Source organism: Myotis yumanensis, unplaced genomic scaffold (assembly GCF_028538775.1).
Source record: "Myotis yumanensis isolate MYYU_CA2020_CCGP unplaced genomic scaffold, mMyoYum1.0.hap1 SCAF_6, whole genome shotgun sequence".
Taxonomy (NCBI): domain Eukaryota; kingdom Metazoa; phylum Chordata; class Mammalia; order Chiroptera; family Vespertilionidae; genus Myotis; species Myotis yumanensis.
Genome location: NW_027223757.1, coordinates 69,217,020 through 69,244,469, shown reverse-complemented (window position 1 = coordinate 69,244,469; position 27,450 = coordinate 69,217,020). Strand labels below are relative to the sequence as shown.

The 27,450-nt window shown below is 37.5% G+C and overlaps 1 protein-coding gene across 1 annotated transcript in view; it reads right to left on the bottom strand.

Annotated features, from left to right (window-relative positions):
• Window positions 1-27,450, bottom strand: part of EYS (eyes shut homolog) — a 1,239,289-nt gene that overhangs the window by 888,234 nt on the left and 323,605 nt on the right. Inside the window, 1 exon segment of the mRNA XM_070419099.1 lies at window positions 7,286-7,407. Within this exon segment, the coding sequence (XP_070275200.1) occupies window positions 7,286-7,407 (122 nt within the window).

Genomic DNA, 27,450 nt, shown 5'->3' with positions numbered 1-27,450 from the left:
GAACTCAAAATGGGTCAAAAACCTACTTATAAGAACTGAAGCAATAAATTAAATGGGGAAAAATCACACACATAGGTACTAAACATACGAACCTTGGTCTTAGAGAGGATTTTCTTAATTTGATCTCAAAATCAAGGTAAGTAAAAGCAAAAATACATGAATGAGACTATATCAAACTAAAAAGCTTCTGCATAGCAAAAGAAACTGTCAACAAGACAGAAAATCAACCTCAATAAATGTGAGAAAATATTTGCAAACACCTCTGATAAGGGGTAAATATTCAAAAATATATAAAGAACTCATACAACTAAAAAAAATAAAACATTAAAACACCCACACACACACACACACGCAGACATACACACACACACACTAAAACACAGAATTTAATTAAAAAATGGGCGGAGGACCTGAACAGACATTTCTCCGAAGAAGACATATAAATTAAAAGATTCTAAAATTCACAAGCTATCAGGAAAATGAAAATCAAAACTACAATGAGATAATACCTCACACCTGTTAGAATGGCTATCATCATCAAGACAAGTGTAAGTGTTGGAGAGGTTGTGGAGAAAAAGGAACCCTCATACACTGATGATGGGAATGTAAACAGTACAGCCACTTTGGAAAACAGGAAGGAAGTTTCTAAAAATTACCCATGCTTTTTTATTTTTGTTGCTTTGTAAGAATAGAGTTACCTCTTCTGGATATCTACCCCCAAAATTTGAAAACATTTATTCATAAATACATATGTGTCAATATGTTCAATGCAGCATTGTTCAAGTTAGCCATGGCACAGAAACAACTGAAGTGTTCTTCGATAGATGATTGGATAAAGAATATATGGTACATATATACAATGGAATACTATTCAGCCAGAAGGAAAGATAAAATACTGCCATTTCTGACAACAGAGATAGGTCGTGAGATATCATTCTAAGCAAAACAAATGATGTATGGGATATAGAACTGAAAACAACAAAAGAGATAAAAGATATAAACAAGTGGAAGAATATACTGAGTTCATAGATTGACAGAATTAACATCATTAAAATGTCCATACTACCCAAAGCAATTTATAGATTCAATGCAATCCCCATTAAAATACCAAGAGCATATTTCACAGACCTAAAACAAACTCTCCAAAAATTTATCTGGAATAAAACAAAACAAAACAAAAACCCGAATAGCCACAGCAATCCTGAGAAAAAAGAACAAAGTTGGAGGGATCATAATACCAGATATCAAGCTATAATACAAAGCCACTGTTCTCAAAACTGCCTAGTACTGGCACAGGAAATATAAACCAATGGAACAGAACAGAGAATTCAGAAATTGACCCAAGCCATTATGATCTATACTAATAAAAGGGTAATATGCTAATTAGACTGGGAGACCTTTCAGGAGACCTTCCGGACGTTCTTCTGGACAAAGCCATGGTGGCGGGGCTGAGGTAGAGGCTGTTAGAGGCCAAGAGGGGAGGGCAGTGGTGGGTGTTCAGGCTGGTGGGGCAATTGGGGGCAAGCAGGCCATCAGTAGGGGTCAGTTGGTGGTGATCAGGACAACGGGGGGGGGGGGGTAGTTTGGAGTGAGCAGGCCAGCAGGGGGACAGTTGTGGGTGATCAGGTTGGCGGGGGGGAGGGCATTTGAGGGTAAACAGGCCAGCAGCAGGGGGCAGTTGGGGGCGAGCAGGCCGACAGGCAGAGTGGTTAGGGGCAATCAGGCAGGCAGGCAGGCAGGTGAGTGGTTAGGAGCCAGCAGTCCCAGATTGTGAGAGGGATGTCCAACTGCCGGTTTAGGCCCCATCCCTATAAACCAGCAGTAGGACATCCTTCAAGAGGTCCCAGATTGGAGAGGGTGCAGGTTGGGCTGAGGAACACCCCCTCCCCTGTGCATGAATTTTGTGCTCCGGGCCACTAGTCAATTAATACTTGACAAAGGAGGCAAGAGCATACAAGGCAATCGAGACATTCTCTTTAATAAATGGTGTTGTGAAAACTGGACAGATACTTGCAAAAAAATTAAACTAGACCTCCAACTTACACCATACACAAAAATAAATTCAAAATGGATAAAGGACTTAAACGTAAGATGGGAAACCATAAAAATTGTAGAAGAAGCCATAAGCACCAAGATAGCAGACATTTGTCATAGCAATATCTTTATCGATACGCTCCTAGGGCAATGGAAACTAAGGAGAAAATAAACAATAGGGACTATCCTATGTAATAAAAGCCTAATATGCTAAGTGTCTGGATGGCTGTTCAACCAATCAAAGCTTAATATGCTAATGGTATGCTTAAGGCTGCTCAACTGCTCGCTATGACATGCACTGACCACCAGGGGGCAGATGCTCTGACTGGCAGATTAGCTTGCTGCTAGGGTCTGGCTGATCAGAACTGAGTGAGATGGGCCAGACACTCTCTGGAGTCCTCCTGCGTCCCTCCCTGGCCCTCATCATGCACTGATGGGGTCCCTTGGCCTGGCCTGTGCCCTCTGGCAATCAGGGACCCCTTGGGGAATGTAAGAGAGCCAGTTTTGGCCGATCCCACAGGCCAGGCCGAGGGACCCTACTTTTGCACGAATTTGTACACTGGGCCTCTAGTATAAAAATAAAAAGCCTCTGCACAGCAAAGAAACCATCAACAAAACAACAAGAAAGCTCACTGCATGGGAGAATATATTTGCTAATGCTATCTCCGATAAGGCTTTAATCTTCAAGATTTACAGGGAACTCATACACTTAACAAAAGAAAGATAAACCTAAATAGACACTTTTCGAAAGAGGATATTCAGAAGGCCGAGAGACATTTGAAAACATGCTCAAAGTCACTAACCATCAAAGAGATGCAAATCAAAACAACAATGAGGTACCATCTCACACCTGTCAGAATGGCTATCATCAACAAATCAACAAACGACAAGTGCTGGAGAGGATGTGGAGAAAAAGGAACACTCGTGCACTGCTGGTGGGAATGCAGACTGGTGCAGTCACTGTGGAGAACAGTATGGAGTTTACTCAAAAAATTGAAAATGGAACTCCCATTTGACCCTGTGATCCCACTTCTAGGAATATATCCCAAGAAGCCAGAAACACCAATCAGAAAGGAGATATGCACCCCTATGTTCATAGCAGCACAATTCACCATAGCTAAGATTTGGAAACAGCCTAAGTGCCCATCAGCAGATGAGTGGATTAAAAAACAGTGGTACATCTACATAATAGAATACTATGCTGCTATAAAAAAGAAGGAGCTTTTATCATTTGCAAAAGCATGGATGGAACTGGAGAGCATTATGCTAAGTGAAATAAGCCAGTTGGAGAAAGATAAATATCACATGATCTCACTCATATGTGGGATATAATGATCAACATAAACTTTAACAAAAATAGATCCAGAGACAAAGAAACACTGAACAGACCTTCCAACCTCAGAGAGAAGGCAGGAAGGGGGTTAAGAGAACAGCCAAAGGACTTGTATGCATGCATATAAGTCTAATCAATGGACACAGACGCTGGGGTGGTGGGGGCTTGTCCTGGGAGGTGGGAGTGGTGGGGGGGTGGTCAATGGGGGAAAAAGGAGACATATGTAATACTTTAAACAATAAAAAAATAAAGAAAGAAAAAATGCAACACAATTTCTTAGAAATAAAATAAGTAATCTATCAAAAATCTGCTGGCTTCTGTGGCTCAGTGGTTGAGCGTTGACCTATGAACCAGGAGGTCATACTTCAATTCTGGGTCAGGGCACATGCCTGGGTTGCAGGCTCGATCCCCAGTAGCCTCTAGTAATGCATATTTATAGTTTTTTTGCTTGTCTTGTTTTATATCTTTAAGATCTGTATAGAAAATAACAGTATTTTTATCTAAATACAAGTACTGTCATGTTAGATAATAATTTACTATTTTAATGCTCTCATTCTGTTTGATACATGTAATGAGAATAATATATTTTGGACCAATAGGTGGACAAACATTAGTGACATATATCATATAAACACACACACATATTTATTTTTTACACATATGTATGACATTGTATTTTGCTAAAGAGCAGCAACTAACATCCAGGCAATCCAGGAGCTATCTAGTACACAAATCTGGGTTTACAGCTAGAAATTGGTGTTGTATTGAACATTTCAACATACAATTGCATAGAAAATGAGACGGGACTGCTCTGCGATCCTGATGAATTATAACAAAAACAAGCTTACTCCATAATTATATTCAAATGCAGACCAAAACATGAACATTATCTGGACCACAAACATGCCCCAATCATAGCTAGTATAAATGATTGCTGCCTCTTTAAAAATTTTGGCTTTCACCTCTGTCCAGTCTTGCATCGTTCTAGATAAGATGTATTATGAACCAAATCATATAATTCCTTTCACTTCCTGGCAATATACTAGTACAAGCTAGGCCAGTGATGGTGAACCTATGACACACGTGTCAGAGGTGACACGCAAACTCATTTTTTTGGTTGATTTTTCTTTGTCAAATGGCATTTAAATACGTAAAATAAATATCAAAAATATAAATCTTTGTTTAACTATGGTTGCAAATATCAAGAAATTTCTATATGTGACACGGCACCAGAGTTAAGTTAAGGTTTTTCAAAATGCTGACACGCCGAGCTCAAAAGGTTCACCATCACTGAGTCCTAGGTCAATGTCCCACTTTCTTAAACCTTCCCCCAAATTACATGTCACACCTCAAACCTCAAAGTCCTTTCCAGCACCCTTTTAGAGAGGTGCCCCATGGATTTACATGGTGTGTGTTCTCCCTCTGGACAATGAATTATAAACCCAATTTGTTCAACTAAAGGTGTGTTCCTGCTGGTGTTTGTCTGGAGGCGATAGTGTGAGTGTACACATACTCAAATGCAAAAATAAGTTGTTTGTAGTAATTAAGAAAGAGCCGAAATTATATATATCAGAGTGTCTGAAAAAGAAACTGGAAAATTCATATTCTATATATGTAGACTACAATTAATAGTTATTTAGGGAAAATAAAATAAATATATACATCAATGGAGCTTGTTCCTAGCCTAACAAAAGTGATTCTTTCTTCCACTGCATAGACAAGCAGTTAATATTAATTTGTGATATATCAATATATCAGTATCACAAAAAATAACTCTGGAGTTTTACATTTTTGTATAGTTTAAACTAATACCAACTATTAACACAGTGAGTTTTTTTAAAATATTACCAAGAGTATTCATTTGTCCTTTCTGTCACTGAAATATCAATCTAACTATTGCCAGTTATTTCAGAATTCTCCTTTAATGAAGTAAACTGACAACTATGACTAATCTGGCTTTTATAACCCATTTCAGTCACCAAAAGTAAGATACATTTGTGAAAACGCTTACATGCTTCAGAGGATCCGGAATTCTCAATGGTAATCATAAGACAGAAGAGAGTGTGTGAGCTATTTTGGAGGGCACCTTGAAATCATTTTCAATTGTCCCTGAAAAACAATCATCTAAGTATATTTATAGTCAACTAATCGGCTTCTGTGACAAGAAAAAACATATTTCAGTCGAAAAACACCTGGTTTTGCATTCCTTAGAGAGAACTTGTGTATAACAAACAAGCCAAAGAATGAGTTACCCAATATACATTTGGTTATTAAACACTTGAATTATCAATAGCTTCTCGGAATATCTACTTAGAGTTTCTTTAAACTTTTCATCTAAAAACGAACTAATATAATTTGATTTTAAAATGTGGACACTCTATATTGTAAAACATAGCAATAATTTGACTAAAGTAATCCAAACTCATGAAAATTTCTAGGTTACACATTGGAAGTTAAATCAATGGACCCGCCCTGGCCGGTTTGGCTCAGTGGATAGAGTGTCGCCCTCCGGACTGAAGGGTCCCAGGTTCGATTCTGGTCAGGGGCATGTACCTTGGTTGCGGGCACATCCCCAGTAGGAGGTGTGCAGGAGACAGCTGATCGATGTTTCTCTCTCATCGATGTTTCTAACTCACTATCCCTCTTCCTTCCTCTCTGTAAAAAATCAATAAAATATATTTAAAAAATAAAATAAAATAAAATCATTGGACCCACTAAAAAGTCATATTGTAGCACTCATTTAGCATGGATGGAATGATCTAAGGCAAGGCTGAGATAGCAAAAACATGTTTTAAAGAAGTAAATGCATCTGTTACCTGTGCCACATCAGGTAATTGCATCTCCAAATTAAAAAGTATTTCTTTCTTACTTGAAATATGTTGATTCTTTAAATATGTATTTAGTAATATGGTATAAATTTAAGCTGTACAATATGTTTATTTGATACATTTTATATATTGTAACATGTTTGTCATTATAACATAGTAACATAGTTAGCCCCTCTATCATGTCACATAATAATAATTTCTTTTGTGTGGTAAGAATAATTAAGATCTAATCCAGTAGTTCCCAACCTTTTTTTTTTTTGGCCATGCCCCATCTAAGCATTTCTAAAATCCTGATGCCCCCCTATGACATAATTCTTATTATTCAAAAAGTGAACTCCTATTTACATGGAGGAAGCCTAAAAGACCATTAACTTGGTCTAAACAAGCTTCTAAAGACCATGACATTCATGAAAGAGAAACATAAAAGAATGAAAGGACAGTTGAAGTACTGAGGAAGAAATTACTAAGAAATTGTTAAAAAATAATAATAATACGAAGTGATATTAAAAAATAGCAAATAAAGTTTCAAAACATATAATACAGAATTGCAATGCATAAGTATGTCACAATATATATTTATATATTGTACATGAGTCTCCTACAACTATAAGAAATGCAAAAAATCTCTATTAATAACTCATTCTCAAATTATCCCCTTAAAAATCAAATGGCCCCCCCCTGTGGGGCATGTGCCCCATGTTGGGAACCACGGATCTAATCTTTTAACAAGTTGGATGCTTGTAATATTTTTGTCAATAGTCACTATACTGTACACTAGAACTCCAGGGCTTATATATGTACTCTTTGCAAGTTTGTACCCTTATATACATCTTTCCTATGCCTCCAATCCTTCCACTGGTAACCACCATTTTACTCTGTGTTTTAATGTGATTATTACTGTTTTAACTTGAAATTTGGTATACATAAATTTCAAATGAATGTGACACTATTTTTGTCAGTAAATGGTTTTCATCTTGGAATAGTTATTTTAATTAAATGGATATAATGTGGAAATAACGTCTGGATGCAACTCAAGGACATTGAGCACTCCAAGGAATTTCATGAAGAAAACGATAAATATATTACTCACCGATAGCTTCTGTAAAGGTCAGTACAAGTGGACTTGTTCTCACAAGGATTCATTTTTCAGTCATTGGATTCTTGTTCATGAAAATTTCCTTCCCAACCTGACAGGCATACACACTGGTAGCTCTAAGGGAGTAATGTAAAAATTATAAAACCTTCAGGTGTGTTTTACTATAAAGCCTAAAATCCAGATATTACTCCTGGCTATATTGATTTCTTAGACAATTTATACTTTTTACAAATTTTATAGAATGTCAATACGTATCTAAAGTTACTCTTACCACAGTTTAAAAACTTTATAAATAGTATTCATTAGTATGTAGTAATTCAATAAATATTTGCAACATATCAATAAAGTCTATATAAGATATTAAACTATTTATGAATTATGCTCACAATGCAGAACTATTGACTTTGTTAAATGTCCTAATATAAAAATAGTGTATTAGTAATATGATGGTAGCAATTTAAACTAAGCTAAATACATAATTCAGCAAATAGTTCACAAGTTGAAAGAAATACAACTACGACAAATGAACCTTCTGTCAGCTTTGTGGCATTAGCTACAAATAATTAACCTAGGTAAATCAGTAATGTTGGTTGATTTGAAATTATAAAACCTTTCATATTATTTAGAAAAATAATATTCAAAATACTAAAAGTAAAATTTTGCTTTCCCAGGATTTAGAAAACAAACAAAAGAATCTAAAATTACTGTGGAGTAATAATTTATATATTAAAATATTTTAAAATAATATTTTTTATTCTTTGACAAAACAGCAGGATTTGGGCTCTAACATTTAAAGATTCTAGATTTAGTATTATAAAACTATTAAAATCAATGTTAGCTGTTATCTCGATCGTCACTGTTTAAATCAGTAGCCACTAGCCGCATGTGGCTATAGGGTATTGATACGTGACTGGTTCCAACTGAGATGTGCTGCAAGTATAAAATGCAGATTGGATTTTGAAGATTTAGTGTAAAAATAATATAAAGTATTTCACTAACAATCATTACTTACATGCTGTAATGGTAATAAAGAGTTAAGCAAAAACACTTTAAAATTAACTTCACCCGTTTTCTTTAACTTTATTTTAATGTGACTGATAAAAAGCTTGAAGTATGTAGAGCTCTCATTACATTTCTATTGGACAGAGTTGTATAGATTAGGCCAACTCAGTCCCTTCTTTTGTGAATAGAGTTAAGATGTTCACAAAGCTATATGCACATACATGTGGAGCAGAAGTTCCCTGAGATGAGTGAAGGTGTTTAGTTTAATAGATCCCAGCATGTTGGAGAATTCCGGTACCCCACAGATACTTAATATGTTTGTTGAACAAATGAAAATGAATGAATCTGATAGGAAAAATAATGTAAAAGCTGCAGTTAGTACCCAAAACAGATTACAAAAGGATTCTATGTGTTTGCTAGAGATGGATAACAAATGTATTTCAAATATTACAATAACCAGAGAAATACAAAAATTCATGTTCCATGTATGTACATTTAAGTTATAATAATTCAAATGCATGAAAAGTTGCCACTTAGCATCCCACTTTGGTTTAACAGGGCCGAGTGATTTTCTATGCCTGTGAACAGCTGAAAAGCAGAGGGATGCGAGCCACCACACTGTCAACACTGGGCTTTCTTCCTGACACGTGTTCACTTTCCACTCAGAATACTCATTAATAGTTCCCAAGGTTTGCTGAGTTTTAGGAGCAATTTTTTTATGCATTTTCACTCTACATTGTTAACTTTTGCAATGAGTGTGTAACAGCCCCAAAGATTTCTTGGATTGTATATGGCTTATTGTTTTATTTTCCTTTCCTTCTTTGTGAGCACTAAAAGAGGACTTACATAAAAACTGAACGTAATGATTTGATTTTGTTTTATAAATCTTCTATTTAAACTGGAAGCGATTCTACTATAGGCAAGTAAAGTGTGTGCTGTGGTGAATGGGAGGTAACTACCTAATTTAGTGATGGACATTAGGGCAGAGTAGTCCAGATGACACATATATAAAATCTGTGGAACAAGTTGAGCTACCCTTTAGTTGTGTTCTGACAATTCACTTTCTAAGAGATATGAATCATTTCAGTAAAAGACAAAAGCATGAGTTTACTGCTGGTTTTTATTTTAACATCTCAATAATAATTTGAAACAAATTTAGTGATTCAAAAAGCCAATCAAATTTCTTCACTTTTAAAGTTAAATATTCCTTAAAATCTAATAATTACTGGTATTCTTGATGATTTAATAATTAGTAGAAATTATCATCAATTTAATGGTATAATTATCATTATCGCGTCAGATACTAGAGCAGTGATTTCCAAATATGATGGAATAAAAAGGAGACGTAAAAAGATGAAGGAAATGTATTTGTTTCTAATGTTAAACATTAGAAAATATAAATGTTGAAAGGACTAGAAATGAATATTGACTAGAAATAACCCAGAGTTCAAGTATGTCTATTCATTGGTTGCTTACTTGATTCAGAAGCATTCTTCTGAATGTAGACATTCTTAGTGCAAAGCACTTTCCCATTCAGCATTGTAAACTTAATTAATTCCAGTAATTTTAAGTAATACTTAAAGCTAAAATACTATTTTTAAATCACATTAGTTTGGAATTAAATAATTAGATTATATTTTGAGCTAGTTTACTGAGGGGTGCATTTAAAATATGTTTACTAAATGAATAAAAGTTTGCATAATTTATAAAGTTGGAGCCACATCATATCTACCCCTTAATATAAAGTGGACGTTACTCTTCTTGCCAAATTTGGGTAAAACACTTATCATAGTTTGAAAACATGCAGGTAAGAGGGAGACAGGGAAGACAACGATGATAGAAGATGATCCAGTTCTAGAACAGTAAACTACCCAGCCAGAGACACAGAAGACAAAGCAGTAAGGTTTGGTAAGTACATTGGGATGAACTACATAGTGCTTAGTTTTCAACACCCAGATGTTTTAAATTCCTGTAATCGGTGACAAATATACTGAGGTAAGTAGGATAGACTAATTCTGACTATTAATTTTGAAGTTAGAGAGATGAAATTTAAGCCCTATTTTGTTGCTTATGAAATTTATAGACATGTTTGATGTTCTAATTTTCTCTTGCTCCATACAAATTACCACAAATCAAGCAGCGTTAAACAACGCACATTTGCTATTTCATAGTTTCCCGGGTCACTGTCCAGGTACGGGCTGTTTGGGTCCTTGCCTTAGAGTCTCACCAGGCTGAAACCAGTGATCGCACCTGAGGCTTGGGGTTCTTTTCTAAAGTCAACGGTTGTCAGCAAAATTTCATTGTATCTATACAACTTAGAGAAAATTAAATTAAATGGGAAATGTAACTCAAATTTAACTTTAGCAATAAAACTGAAGAGTTCACAATCTTGCTAACTGTCAGACATGGGCAGCATTCAGCACCCAGAGGCTGTGTTTAGGTCCTCGGCATGTGCCTCCTCTTCTCCTAGGCTGGCCATTTGCTTCTACAAGTCCACCAGGAGAGGATCTGCTGCTGCAACTTGTCTCTTTTAAGGGCCCATCTGATTAGGTCAGGCCCACCCAGGATAATCTGGCATTTGATAAATCAAAGTCAAGTGATTCGGGGACCTAGTTAAATCTGTAAAATCTATATTTCAAGAAAATATAGGATAACCATGGCAGTGATATCCCATTGCGTTCCCAGGTCTTACACTCAGCAGGAGGAGAGTTTATAGGGCATGGCATCCTGGGAGGTGGAAATCTTGGAGCCACATCTATTCATCTACTTTATTTCTCTAAGTAACTTATTTAAATTCCCTAAGCCTTGGTTGCCTTCCTATGTAAAGTGCCAATAACACCTACTTCATAAGCTTATTTTGAGCATTTAGTACAGTAATGATTGAAACATGCTTAACTTGTGACACACAATTACCACTAATTAATAGTAGTCATTATCTCTAGGCATACCAGTCTAGATCTGATGAGGTTAATGTATAACTTGCAGAAAGTACAGCAACTGAGTCAGAATTATCCATTTTTATATTATTTATTTTCTTTGCATGAACAACTTAAGCTCCTCACTAGAAGATAAAGATGATCAGACTAGGAAAATAAAGAAGAAAGAAGAGGGGGAATAGACGCTAGCAACATGCCAATTACAAGACACAAACTTAGATCAAGTGAACACATTTCAGAACATAGAAGTTAGGAAAATTGATCAAGAAAAAATAGAAAATGTTATTAAACAAATATACACCTCAAAATGCACCAAAAGAGAGAGCTTGACAGTAGGCTTACATAGACTGAATTAAAATTACTTCCAAATCTATAATTCCCCTCTTATGCCATAGGGTGCAAAAAATAGGAAAACAGAGGAAACTACCCAATTTATTTTTTTAAATATATTTTATTGAATTTTTACAGAGAGGAAGGGAGAGGGATAGAGAGTTAGAAACATGGATGAGAGAGAAACATCGATCAGCTGCCTCCTGCATACTCCCCATTGGGGATGTGCCTGCAACCAAGGTACATGTCCTTGACCGGAATCGAACCTGGGACCCTTGAGTCTGCTGGCCGATGCTCTATCCACTGAGCAAAACTGGTTAGGGCCCCAATTTATTTTTGAGACTAGTGAAACCAAGTTACCCAAACCTGGCAAGCGCAAAATAAGGAATGTGAACTCAGACAATGTCACTTAAGATAAAAAAATAAAATTGAAAAGATAACTTTTAAGTAAATGAATCTTAGCCTGGCCAGTGTGGCTCAGCAGTTGAGCATAGACCCATGAGCCAAGAGGTTGCAGGCTGATTCCTAGTCAGGGCACATGTCCACGTTGTGGACTCAATCCCCATTAGGGGGCATGCAGGAGGTAGCAGATCCGTGTTTCTCTCTTATTGATGTTTCTATCTCTCTATCCCTCTCTTTTCCTCTCTCTCTAAAATCAATAAAAAATAACATTTGAAAAAAAGTAATTAAATCCTAAAATGTCTTAAAAATATGGTCTATTATAAGCTAGTAGTTCCTGCCCCCAGAAATAGAATTATGCTTGAAGACAAGAAAATATATTAAAGAAAAAAAAAATGGTTTGGTCATCTCAAATGCAGAAAATTCAACACACATTTATAAAAATTGTCTTAGCAAATGAAAACTTAATGGGAATGGTCTTATATTAATAAAATATATTGCCCTGACCATGTGGCTCAGTTGGTTGGAACATGGTCCCCTACAGCAAAAAGGTTGTGGGTTCGATTCCCAGTCAGGGTCCATACCTAGGTTTCTGATTCCATCCCTGGGGCACCTATAGGAGACAACCAATTGATATTTCTCACCCACGTGGATGTTTCTCTCTCTCTCTCTCTCTCTCTCTCTCTCTCTCTCTCTTGCTTTCTCTAAAAATCAATAAAAACATATAATGAACAACATAAACTGATGAACAAAAACAGATCAGATCCAGAGACAGGGAAGCATCCATCAGACCGTCAAACCTCAGAGGGAAGGTAGGGGAGGGTGGGGGTAAGGGGGAGAGATCAACCAAAGGACTTGTATGCATCCATATAGGTCTAACCAATGGACACCGACAACAGGGGGGTGAGGGCATGAGTGGGGGAGGGGTGGGGGGGAAATGGGGGGATAAGGACACATATGTAATATCTTAATCAATACAGAGAAAAAACATATCCTTAGGTGAGGATTAAAAACAATAACAACAAAAAACCCAATTATTTGGAAAAAATATAATAAAATTTTAAAAAAATCCACATAAATAAGCAAAAAATTCCTGCCAAACATATCCTATGTAAAGCTTAATTTTAGAGTCCTGAAAATTTAGATACACACTGAAAAAAATAAAACTAATAAAATTTTAAAATCGTGTCATTTTCTGATTCATTACTTGTATGATCATAGGAAGAATAATAATTTGTTTTCTTTAATACAATTTTTTAAAAATTGTAGTAAAATTTATTTTGAATTCAGTATTCATAAGAATAAAGCACTCTGTCTTTTGTCTTATGGTCTTTTTTTAATGCTATCTTAAGTATTATTTTAAATCTATACAGACTTATAAAATTGCCCACTGATACAAAAATTGAAAATACTGGGTATAATGATATTTAGAATTAGATATAAATATAGTACTCTTTAATCTTAAAAACAAATCAAACTATGTTATGTTAATATGATTTTTGTCACCTAGAGAAATAATTTGTCTTGGTGCTATAAATCTAACATGAAATAATATGTATTATTCTGACAGAAAGGTAATGGAATATTTAAAAATAATTTCTGTGAAAAGTTATAAATGCTGAGTTTCATTGAACATATTTTGAAATAAGGCAATGAAAATGCATGTTAGATTGAAGAATACATTCAAGGCAGAACTGTTTTAGAAAAACACAATATCTGGAACATGAAAAAATATAATAAAGAAACTATAAAAGCCACATGTTAAATGTAGATATTCTTAATGTATAAATATTCATAGTGTCAATACCTTTTACAACACTATGTGAAGGAAATAAAACTTTTAAGAAATTTAGTCAAGGTAGTATTTTAGTGCTTATTCTAGATGAAGAACAGTAAGGCCAATTCCCACTAGCTTTCTTTCCTGTATTCTAGTCAATCTATGATAAATATTCATATTACATTCTTCAAAATATCTCAGCTCTTTGTTCACTATGCTATTTTCTATCTACAATCTCTATTAACAAGTTAGTCCTTGTATTTTAGTTCTCTTTATTGCATGCCCTACTTTCATAAATTATTTGTGATTCTTTCCAAAGAGTCCTATCTTTAATAGCTTTTTGGTTTTTTTTTTAAGACAGGTTCTAAAATTAGAATAAAGGCACTTAGGCTACCAGTACTAGAATTTTATTCTTTATTAATAATATAGCTACCATGGGAAAATAACTCATTTGCTATCAAACTGCTCAAACACATTTTTTCTGTCTTGAATAGTGTTTTCCATAAAATTTCAATTTAACAACTGGGGATTTAGTCTATTACTCAAAGTTCTATCTCCAAGACACATAATACTTAAAAATACAAAATAATAATTTTCTGAGAGACTATCACAAACAGAAAGATGCCAGAATATGAATACAATTCTGATACAGATAGTTTAGATGTTAGGGACAATTATATTTTTGGTCTAAAAGTCAAATAATAATGAAAATGCAAGCACAGGATGAACCAAAAATAATCACTTTTTCCTCCCCATCAGGCTTTTTCCAAAATATTTCACTTAAGGTTAATATATAGTTCCTTTTATTAGACTCAGTTTTTTTTTAACACATTAGAAAGCTCATAGAATTTTACATCTTTTGTTGCTCAAAGCTGTCTTAGACATTAGACAATTTGGTCCAGTCATTTTAAAATACTTGTTTGTTGATTTTAATTAAGAAACACTTACACAAACATTTCCCCAGGGTGTGTAACACATAAAGCAGCACAGAGCGATGTGCTCTGACTGAGCAAGGGAAGAAAGGCCCGGGACCCTGCCCTGTTCGGGGTCTTAGCCACTCTCCCTCTCTACCAGCCCCTGAGGGCACTACTAACCCCCACGAGTCTCAGAACACAATTGAAAACCACTGATCCGTCCAACCTATTTCATTTTATAATAGAAAAATTGAACCCCTGGAGGTTAAATAAACTGCTCAAGCTACTGTAAGTAGTTAATGGTAAACTGGAATTAGAATTCGTGTCTCCTGTCCAGTATACCCAAAGGTAATTTAAAACAATCAATTAAAAACGTCTGGTAAATTAATACATTCAGAATTATATTTTCTTAAATATACCATTATGACAACCTAAAAGTTTTGAAGCAATGTTCAAATCATGCACATTAAATGATTCACTTCATATGTGAATTCCCATGTCCTTTTTTATCTATACACTAGAGGCCCGGTGCACAAAAATTTGTGCATTCGGGGGGGAAAGGGAGGGGGTTCCGTAGCCCGGTCTGTGCCCTCTCGCAGTCTGGGACCCCTCGGGAGATAATGACCTGCTGGCTTAGGCCTGCTTCCGGGTGGCAGAGGGCAGGCCCAATCCCTAGGTGCAGCCCCTGGTCAGGCTCAGAGCAGGGCCGATTGGGGAGTTGGGGCACCGCCCCCTGTCATGCACAGAGCAGGGGGGATCGGAAGGTTGTGATGCCACCCTCAGTCACGCTCAGGGTAGGGCCGATTGGGGGGTTGGGGCACCGCCCCCTGTCACACACAAGGCAGGGTCAATGGGGAGGTTGTGGTGCCACCCCGTCACGCACAGAGCAGGGCCAATCAGGGGATTGGGTGCTGCCCCCTGTCATGCACAAAGCAGGGCCCATCAGGGGGTTGGGGAGCTCCCCCCTGTCATGCACAGAGCAGGGCCCATCAGGGGGTTTGGAAGCTCCCCTCTGTCACTCACAGAGCAGGGCCCATCAGGGGGTTGAGGAGCTCCCCCCTGTCTCTCACAGAGTAGGGCCGATAGGGGAGTTAGGGCACCGCCCCCTGTCACACGCAGAGCAGGGTGGATCAGGGGGTTGGGGCGCCACCACTGTCACACTCAGGGCAGGGCCAATGGGGAGGTAATGGCTCTACGCCATCACACACAGAGCAGGGCCCGTCAGGGGGGAGGGGGGTTGGGGCACCACCCTCTATCACCCACAGAGCAGGGCCGATCAGGGGGTTGGGGAGCCGCCACTGTCACACTCAGGGCAGGGCCGATCGATGGGGAGGTTATGGCTCTACCCTGTCACACACTGAGCAGGGCCTGGGGGGGGGGGGCGTTGGGGCACCACACCCTGTCACACACAGAGCAGGGCCGATCAGGGGGTTGGGACACTGCACCCTGTCACACACAGAGTCGCAGGGCGATCAGGGGGTTTGGGCGCTGCCCCCTGTCACGCTGATTCGGTGCCAGGAGGCCTCGCTGCTCCCCTGATCCGGTGCTGGGAGGCATATTACCCTTTTACTATATAGGATAGAGGCCTGGGGGCCCGCTGGTTTGCCCTGAAGGGTGTCCTGGATCAGGGTGGGGGTCCCCACTGGGGTGCCTGGCCAGCCTGGATGAGGGGATGATGGCTGTTTGCAGCTGGTCCCACACCCTTCAGGGTGGGGGTCCCCACTGGGGTGCCTGGCCAGTCTGGGTGAGGGGCTGAGGGCTGCCTTAAGGCTGGCGATTGACTGAAGTTCCCAACCGCTCCTTTTTTTATTTTTATTTATTTTTTTTATCCTGGGCCAGCTTTAGCTCTGGCTCTAGCTCTGAGGTTTCCGCTGCTGGTTTGTTTGCGTTCTATAATCGAAACAATGTATAACTCCAGCTCTGAGATCCCTGTGGTTTTGTTTAGCTTCTATATTTGTTACAAAGTTTCAAACTGCCAGCTCGGAGGCTGGCAGCGCAGGCGGGGAATGTTGGAGTCCTCCTTCACTGAAGCAAGCAAGCCTCATGTTCGCTTTCAGCTGCCTGGCTGCTGGCCACCAACTTGGCTGACAGTTAATTTGCATATACTCACTGATTAGCCAATGGGAAGGGTAGCGGTCGTACGCTAATTACCATGTTTCTCTTTTATTAGTGTAGACTAGAGGCCCGGTGCATGAAAAGTCATGCACTGGAGGGCGGTCCCTCAGCGTGGCCTGCCCCCTCTCACAGTCCGGGAGCCCTCAGGGACAGGAGGCGACCCGGCGATCAGGGGAAGGTGACGCCCCATCACACCTCTGCTGCTGCCACTGCTGGCAGTGCAAGCCTTGGCCGGCCCTGGTTACCTGAGCCTCGGGCTGGCCCTGGGCGGCTGGGGGGCTAAGGGGACTGGGGGACTCTGGAGGCAGGCATGCGGTGCAGCCTGGCTGTGCCTGCACCCTGGTATGGCTGAGGGGACTGGACGCCACCATCTTGTGGCTGTGGGCACCGCCATCGTAGCAGCCTGCTGTTTAGTCATTTGGTCGTCCCTCACTAACCCCCCTGTTGGCCTGGTCGCCCCACGCAGCCTGTTCGGTCATCCGTTCGGTTGTTTTGGTTGCAACGGTCGCTTAGGCTTTTATATATATAGATCAGAAAGTTGCTACATGGTCTAGTTCAGTGGTCAGCAAACTGCAGCTGGGCAAACCGCGGCTTGTGAACCACATGCGGCTCTTTGGCCCCTTCAATGTGGCTCTTCCACAAAATACTGGCTCTTCCACAAAATACCGACTTCTGCGCATGGGCCACGGAGTCTCAATTGCACTGTATGTGTGTCCGCACATGGTATTTTGTGGAAGAGCCACACTGAAGGGGCCAAAGAGCCGCGTGTGGCTTGCGAGCCGAGGTTTGCTGACCATGGGTCTAGTTGCCATCAAAACAACAGTGATCAATAGTAAGTATCCCTGATGTTAGCATTGAAACCAACATTAACTGATTTAAAACCTATGTTATAAACATGAAGCTTGAACATTGTTATGTGTGTTCATTGAAGAAAGAGAATTATTTTGACTCTGCAGATTACCTTCAGGTTAGATGTGGGCAATATTCATCCTCATTGAGCTTCATAGTGATAGAGAATAGAGAGAGCAAAAACCACTGCTTTGGTTAAAGGTTGCTCTCATGGGATATTTGCAGCCTTGGGTTATATGCAAATCAATGTACCCAAAATCTTTTAGCACCACAGTACAAAACTATTTTCTGGCATAGTGACTCCAAATAAAACGAGCATCTATATTAGAGAAGTAAGCTAGGCTTTCTAACATCTGCAGTAGAAGGAAGCACTAAACATATAATGTAATATTTGCCTGTTTCAACTTTTGACTAAAGCTTCTTTTCAGAGTTAAAGAAACAACCTTCAGGAAATATTACACATTATAGTGTTTCTGCATATTTTCCTTTTTAAACCTAGTTATTTCCTAGCAATTGCAAAGAGGAATTCTAGTTAGAAGAGCACTTATTAGAGAGTCATAGTGTAAAACGTCTTCATCTCTCCTGTTCTTCACAATTATTAAATGCTTTGTAAATCTGTAGGCTCCAGTTTCCTGATAAGAGGACTATTTTGTCTTATGGTTAACCACCATGATTTTTATTGCAGGATGGTGAGCTACCTTTGGAGAGGAAATCAGTAATGAGAAGGGTAAAATAAGAACATAGCCACAGGTGTTGTAACCAGGAAAGAGGCAAGCATTGGGCTAAAAAAGTGTGAAAATGCTTAGGAAAGAAAGAGCTTGAATAACCATAGCAATATTGAAAAAGAAGAATAAAGTTGGAGGAATCACACTAGAGGTCACAGTAATCAAAACATCATGCTACTGGCTTAAAAATAGACATAAAGATCAATGAAACAGAACAGAGAGCCCCAAAATAAACTCATGTCTTTATGGTCAATTAATATTTGACAAAGGAGGCAAAAAGGAACAATGGGGTAAAAATAGCTTATTCAATGAATGTATCTGGGAAAATTGCACAGATATATTAAAAAAATGAAACTAGACCTCCTTCTTATACCATACACAATAATAAACTCAAAATAGATAAAAAACTTAAATGGTAGACTCAAAACCATAGAAATGAAAACCACAATGATATTATTACCTCACACTTGTCAGAATGGTTATCATCAATAAGTCAATAAACAACAAGTGTTGGAAAGGATATGGAGAAAAGGGAACCCTAGTGCACTATTGGTGGGAATGCAGATTGGTGCAGCCACTGTGGGAAGCAGTATGGAGTTACCTCAAAAATTAAAAATGAACTCTTATTCCACTCCTGGGAACATATCCAAAAAAACCTGAAGCACTGACTAGAAACAATATATGCACCAATATGTTCATTGCAGCATTATTTACAATAGCCAAGATTTGGAAGCAGCTTAAGTGTCCACTAGTTGATGAGTGAATAAAAAAGCTGTGGTACATGTACACCCTGGAATATTACTCAGCTGTGAAAAGAAAGAACTCTTGCCTTTGCAATAGCATGGTTGTACCTGGAGGGTATTATGCTAGTGAAATAAGGCAGTCAGAGAAAGAGAAGAACCATATAATCTCACTTATATGTGGAATCTAAGGAACAAAATAGCATAAATAATAGAAATAGTCTCATGGATATAGAGAATAGACTGTCAGAGGGGAGGGGGTTGGGCAGCTGGATGAAAAAGATGAAGGAATTAAGCAAAAGGGAAAAAAAAAAACTCATATACACAGACCACAGTATAGTGATTATCAGAGGGAAAGGGGTGGGAGAAGCAAAGGGAGATAAATGGCGATGTAAGGAGATTTGACTTGGGCCAGTGAATGTAAAATACAATATATAGATGATGTATTATAGAATTATACCCCTGAAACCTATATAATTCTATTAACCAATGTCACCCAATAAATTCAATAAAAAAAGAGTGAACTACAATTTCAAATATCTCTCTCATCATCAGCTTGTTGTGAAAGATGAATCCAAAAATAATTCCAAGAAGCAAATTTGCTATTCTCAAGTTTCATTAATTATGAAAACAATTTCTACAAAATGCATTTGGCATTTTAGAATTTAATGTTATTGATCATTACTCCTCCTTCTCAGGATAATCAGACATAGGTATTTCTTTCTTGCTTGCTTCCTCTTCTTCCCTCTCTTCTTCTTGTCAGGGAATGAAGGCTTATGTTTTTATTCTATCCATAAGTAAATATTTTCTACATTTATTAAGCCACTTATGCTATTGATTAGGTATATTTGGAGACATGAGTAAAATACCCTGGAAAAGGAGTCAGAGTATCTGATTGTTCGATTGGTCTAAGAATGGTAGTAAGTGTAGGATATTGAGTAACTTACCTAAGGAGTCATAGTGAATTTAGGATATTGAATAATTCACCTAACCAGTCAAAAATTGGTCTTAATTTTTAAATCAACACATTTGGATTAGGTAATTTCTACTAACCCTTACAATCTTAAAATTATATTTAATTTATAATTCCTAGAAGAGCCAGGCATTAACAAGGACAAACTATTTTGCCAAGTATTCCCACCAGCTGTCTAAAGCATTCCTAGTGATTTGTTATTTCCTGTTTAACAAAATTATGTTCTGAAATGACAGCTGGGAACACAGTAAGTGATTTACAACATACAGCTTTCCTTAGAAGAGCCACTGGTAAAGTTTCCTTTTGTTTCTAATCCCTTCCACCAGCTCATGAGGCAAAATGTATTTTTTAAAACAGAGAGAAATGTTTTATTATGTCATAAGAATATTTATTCATCAAACACAGAAGTTAGTCTTGATGTATTTTAATTGAACAAAATCAATAGTCATTGTGTTATACATAAAGGAAACACATTAATGGCTAAATTTTGACTTGTTATTTAAAGTTTACTAATAGTTTTCCAGACATTTTCTATTTATTTTGTTAATGTAAGTATTTATAATGAGAAGGATTTTCTAAGTACGAATAATTAATTTGTAAGTATGCAGTATTTGGAATCACTATATACTTTATAATTATATATCACATAATCATTTTCTTAAAATTTTAAGGCAAAATTAATTTTGAAAGAATTTTTCACAGTATCTTCTTAAGTTACTGTCAATGATTATGATATAGATCCCAGGTAGCCTAATATAGATTTTCATATGTCTTTCTCTACTTAATATACCTTCCAAAATATTTAAATGTTTGTCTTTTAATCCTCTCATCCCCCTACTTTTAGAAAAAGCTAAATTGTGACTCAACTTATCTCTACAAATTTGAATCTATCCCCAAAATCTTTGAAATCATACATTGAAACACATTTGACATTACTCAACTAATGATTCAGATGGAGGCCTTAAAGTCATGTTTCCCAAAGAAAAATTTTGCTGTTGGTCAATGGTGTTATATGTATTGTAAATAATATTTAAAATAGCGATTTTCAACTGTTATACCAAGGCACACTGGTGTGCCACAAACATTTTTAAATTGAATTAATTAGGGTGACATGGTTAATAAAATTATTCAGGTTTCAGGTAAACAATTCCAAAACACATCATCTGTATATTGTATTGTGTGTTTACCACCCAAGTCAAGTCGCCTTCTATCACCATTTACCCCTCATTTACTCTCTTTTACCTTCCTCCAAACCTTTTCTCTCTACAAGAATTTTTAAAACATGCAATACCTGACTATTCAATCAAGGGCACTGACCTCTTTTCCCTTAGATTGTCAAATAAAAAATGGCAACAGCCAATACTATATTCCTTTTATTTTTGTCAGATTGGCAAGAAATATATTTTTGGGGTGCTGCAGAATTTGAGTAATTAGTTTATGTGTGCCATGAGATGAAAAAGGTTGAAAATCGCTGATTTAAAACACCTGCTGAAATATATATTTGACTTAAGGCTTATTTGACTGAGATTTTTAAACTGGCAAATGTTACATTAGTTATATACCATTTTTGCTGCCTTGCAAATTATGATGACTTTATATTTTCAAAAACTCTTTTTTCTAAATGAATAATTCTGCTGCTAAAACTTACTCTTTCAAAATACATTTATTTGAGTTCCTTTATTTACATATTAAATAAAGGAACATATTTATGGATTTTTTAAATGTTAAAACTTCTGTATACTCACTAAAATATACCCCCTCTCAAGTCAATCTATCTTTTTGAATTACCTTAATCAAAGGAAGTGGGGTGGGGCTGATGCTTGGCTTTGCACAGAGGCTTGAAACAGTATTTTTTTTCCTAGAAAATAAAATAACCATGTTACTAAGGCTACCCTGCTTAGCTTCTCAAATTCTACTTGCCAAAGGCTGGGTTTCTTAATTCACATTTATTTTCTTTACCAGTCAGCTCCACGGTCTGTTGTAGGCACTGTGTTGTACCGCTCAGAGCCTTCTTTATATCTGGAACTCTCCTAACCCTGGCTGCCTGGAGCATTGGCAGTTGACAGTCCAGAGCTGAGTCCTTCCTTGGGATTTGTCCTTGCCTCAAGGGAGCTGCCTTGCCCAGTGTTATACCAACCCCTCCCTCCCCCAAGAATCCACATCCAATTATTGGTTTATACAGAGGTACAAGAACCCAAGTGTGGGGAACTGATATAGGGTTGAGCCTCGGACTGACCTGCTGGCAAAGTCACAAACAAGTCCCAGCTTAGAGGGCTCAGTCCTCTTAGCATAATTAGGCTTGACCTTATAACACTCCCTGGATCTTATCTGGGAAGCTAATGGGCTGAGGGAAGTGCAGGAAGTGTAACTATGGTCAAAACAGGTGAAACTCACAAGAACTGTGTAACTATGGTGACCACTGCCCTGTTTACCTCTGACTATAAAAGGTTGGTACGGCCTGAGCACCCATGGAAGTCCTTCCTCTTGAGTTGGACTTACCCGCCTGGCCCCCAATATTCCCAAATTATCTCTTATCTTTTCTCTTTCATTTGTGTGCGGCTCCTCTTCCAGATCCTGAACCCTGAACCACCCAGGAAGTGAAGGAAAACATTTACAACACCCAAGCCCCGAGGTCTCAGCTTGAGACATCTCTAAAGGGGCACTTTCTGTGGGATTGCCTAAGATTTCTGTTACAACCACATCACACACAGCTCACATGTGTGTCTGCCCATGTCTCTTCTCTTTATTCCCTCACAGACACTGCTCCCAAAGTATTTTATAACAAATCTCCATATAAAAAATCTCATCTTTTAGACAGTTACCTGGGATCCCACCTACAAGAATTGGAGCCAAAAGTGGGTTAGCATGAGGAGGACTGTAAACTGGAATTTTGGAGCTGTGAGTCAACTGGCAAAGAGAATCAGTGGTTGAGTGTAGGATGGGTGTCCCAGAGCATCACGTAGCAGTGCCAGTATTCAAGCCTTAGGCCAACTGGGAACTGGGTTGGGATACTGACAGGAGAGAATGCATTGGAGAATAGGCACTTGGGAAGTTTAGCGGAAGTAGAGATCATAGGAACAACAGAATAAGATGGCTCTTACCGAGTGCTCCTGGGGCATTGAAAAAGAGAAAGGAAAATTAGGATGAATAATCACCATTTAAAGACTAAGAGTTGGGAGACTTCATTCAAAGGTTATAAAGAAAAGAAAAAGGTTATAAAGAGACTCTCATCTCCTGCAGTTGGAGAGCTGTAAAACCTGAGAAGCAGGAGCAGGATTTAATTATAACAGCAGGGGTGCTCAAATCCCTCTAGAACACAAAAGAAGTATAAAAAAGGAAGTCACCTCTTCTCTGTTTGAAGAGGACACAGAGATCACTATCTTCTAAGAGAACATTAAACTGTTCTCATCCAGAATTTAGCCCATCTGTTGGGAGGTACAAAGATTACATGACCTGACTTTCAGCTCACTTATAAAAGGTAGGTACAATGGTGCCAAGAGTGGAGTATCAAGAGGACTGGTGGAATCTCACCTTGGTGCCACTCAGTTTGTGACCCCAGATGTTACATAAAGCCTTCAAGTCTCCTAGTATGTAAATCACTAACGAATGTTGCAGTGATTACTTAATGAAAATGCACCTCTGACTTTAGTACAGTTGCTATTGTATAACAATAATTCAACACATGGTAACCACTGATATTAGCATTAGGTATGACAGAGCTTATGTCTATGTAATTCTTTTATTGTCAAAAGCCCATTTTACCAATTCACTTCTAATTTACATGAATCTAAATTAAATTAATGAGTAATTGAGAAGAATTGAAGAATGAAAATGTATGCATTTTAATTATTAAATATCTTCAATATATTAAGCATTTAAAATATATAATATTATATAATAAACTAGAGGCCCGGTGCACGAATTTGTGCACCAGTGGGGTCCCTCGGCCTGGCCTGTGGAGATTGGGCCAAAACCAACAGTCTGACATCCCCCAAAGGGTTCCAAAGTGTGAGAGGGCACTCTGCAAAGTTGCTGTCACTCGGCAGCTCCTGTGTTGAGTGTCTTCCCCCTGGTGGTCAGTGTGCATCATAGCTACCAGTCAGTCAGCTGGACGGCTGGTTGCTTAGGCTTTTATATATAGAGATATGAACCAAACTTTAGGTATATGCATAAACATATATACTGAATATATGTAGTTATTTTTATAGGAGGCTAAAGTAATTAAGTATAAAAACTCAATTTTCTTTGACAACATACCCATGTGGGAAATTCAGCCTTTCCTAAAATAAGTCTATAAAAATAGCATCTTGTTCATTCACTTAACAGGTAGTATTTACTGACTCCCTTCTATGTCCTAGGCCAGTGATGGCGAACCTATGACACACATGTCAGAGGTGACACGCAAATTCATTTTTTTTTGGTTAATTTTTCTTTGTTAAATGGCATTTAAATATATAAAATAAATATCAAAAATATAAGTCTTTGTTTTACTATGGTTGCAAATATCAAAAAATTTCTATATGTGACACAACACCAGAGTTAAGTAAGGGTTTTTCAAAATGCTGACACGCTGAGCTCAAAAGGTTCACCATCACTGTCCTAGGCACTAGGTACTAGGTATACAAAGATCAAGAAATAAGATTAGATCGCCACTCTGAGATACAATACCCTGAGGCTCCTACTCTCTTAGAAAGACATGGAGAAGGGGTAAATCACTCTCACACACTCACATGCGCACACACACAAATGTGTGTAAAATCACCACAGTCTATGGCAGGGGTCCTCAAACTTTTTAAACAGGGGGCCAGTTCACTATCGCTCAGACAATTGGAGGGCCAGACTATAGTTTAAAAAAAAACTTTGAACAAATTCCTATGCACACTGCACACATCTTATTTTGAAGTAAAAAAACAAAATGGGAACAAATACAATATTTGTATTTGCATGTCGCCCGCGGGCCGTAGTTTGATGACCTCTGGTCTATGGTGTTGAGAGAAATAACAATTGGCATTGAGAGTGTTACAACACTTATATAACAAAAGAAATAATTTAGCTTAGTAGCTCATGTTTATTTGTGTTTTTATTACTCTTTATAGTAAAGACAGTTTATTTCTCTCTGTCTGTAAGAATCATGAGGGAAGAGATTGTGTATTGTTTACCAGTCTTCCATTCAGAGCACTCTATTTTTAGCCTTGATTGTACTTGAAGGAGTGTATAAACTAATCTTGCAAATCAAACTGAGAGCTAATCACAGTAATTCATGAAACATTTATTGACTGAGGACAGTACTAAATCCTGTTTTTAGGTCTTGAACAAATTGTACGTTGAAGTATGAGTACAGAACTCAAATGATAAAAGGAAATTATTTTGCAATATTACCTAATTTTTTCATAAATACATGCATTAATTATTTTCCATTTTTAAATTGAACCTTACTATCATTTCAAAGGGAAAATGATGAAATACCCTTTGTTTTATCTAAACATAGATATGTAAAATTAGAATATGAGACATAATAAAGTATATAGAAAACTTCCTCTTCTCAAGATCAAATCAAGATTTATATAATTTAAAATGTAGAGAACAAACATTTGTTGAGGAAAGTATTTTAACAGTAGCATGAAAAAGCATTTTTTTTCATTTAATTATATCATCAAATTACATACAGGGTGGGGCAAAAGTAGGTTTATAGTTGTTCAGATGGAAAATAATACAATAATGAATAAATAATAATATAAGAATAAATGGTGTTTTGTGCCCTCACAACTGTAAACCTACTTTTGTCCCACTCTATATATGAGTTTTTTAAGAATCCATAAGGATTCATATGTACATAAGCAAAATATTTATTTATTTATTTAGCTATATAATAAAAGGCTAATATGCAAATCTACTGAACTGCAGAACAACCAGTCGCTATGATGCACACTGACTACCAGAGGGCAGACACTCAACACAGGAGCTGCCCCCTGGTGGACAGTGCGCTTCCAAGAGAGCACCGCTCAGCCAGAAGCCGGGCTCATGGCTAGCAAGCGCAGCGGCCGTGGCAGGAGCCTCTCCCATCTCTGCAGCAGCACTAAGGATGTCCAACTGCTGGCTTAGGCCCACTCCCTGTGCTGTCAGTCGGACATTCCCTGAAGGCTCCTGGACTGAGAGAGGATGCAGGCCGGGCTGAGGGACCCTCTCCATCCCCGAGTGCACGAATTTTGTGCACCAAGCCTCTAGTTTATTTATATTAAACAATAGTCTTAAGGAACAGCCACACTGACTAAGAAAATGTATATATATCCTAAAGCACAAGCAACAGAAAACAGATTCTAGCTAAGTAATCAAAAGCAAGAAAAATATGACACAAAAGAGAATCATTTGAAGATTACTTGGTTAACTTACATAAATTAAGGAAAAAAATAAAAGCCTGTTAATGTCAAATCTAAAGCAACTCCTATGATCTCAAAGGGCTGCTAGATCTGAATCACCTGAGGTGCATATTATAAATGATGGATTCCTGGGCCCCAGCCCAGAATTACTGAATCAGAATATCTGGAGATGGCTTCCAAAAATCCTCTTTTCAACACCATCATGAAAGATACCTATGCCCTTTAACATCTGTCACTGGAGTGGCTCTGCTCTAATATTCCAAATGCTAGTTTTTCAATGAAAGTAAAACATTTCTGGAAGAGAGAACTGTGTTTTCTTTTCCCAACCTGCAGAACAGTCTACACACTCTTTTTCTTTACATGATATATATTACATTATACTTTAAATTGCTATTATTTGTGTAACATCACTCTCTGTTACTTTCCCATAATTCAAAGACTTTTTGAGGCTTAGCAATATTATATTTTGAGTCTGTGTATATCCCACAGCAAAAAGAATAAAATGTTTTAGTGTATAAATTCTTAAAAATTATGAATTGAATTATATGAAAATGACTTCATATACAAGGGTGATAGTTTTGTGGGTAAGAGTATTATTTTAACATTTTGGTGTGTGTGTGTGTGTGTGGCTTTAAAATTATTAAAATTAATTCTAAAGTTTACTACTCAATCCATTTCATATAAGAGAAAAATAAAACCTCAGCAGGCTAATAGTTAAATTTACTGGAAGCCAGTTTCCCAAAGAATAAAAGGCAGAATCAATGATTTTTGTCTCTCATATATTTCTGAAAAATATGCCAAGTACCAAACCTTTTAATTTCTCTGAAAAGAGCATTTGAGATTGATTAGGTAGGGAGCTGCACACATTTTATTATAATTTAGCTGCTCTCTGGATATCTATCTGAGTTTTCTAAGGCTGATTAAAATTGTACCACTTATTGAATAAGACATAACAATGATAATTTGGTTTTTGACAATGCCCATCTGTATTAGTTTGTGGGCAAGTATCAGCTCTCCTTATA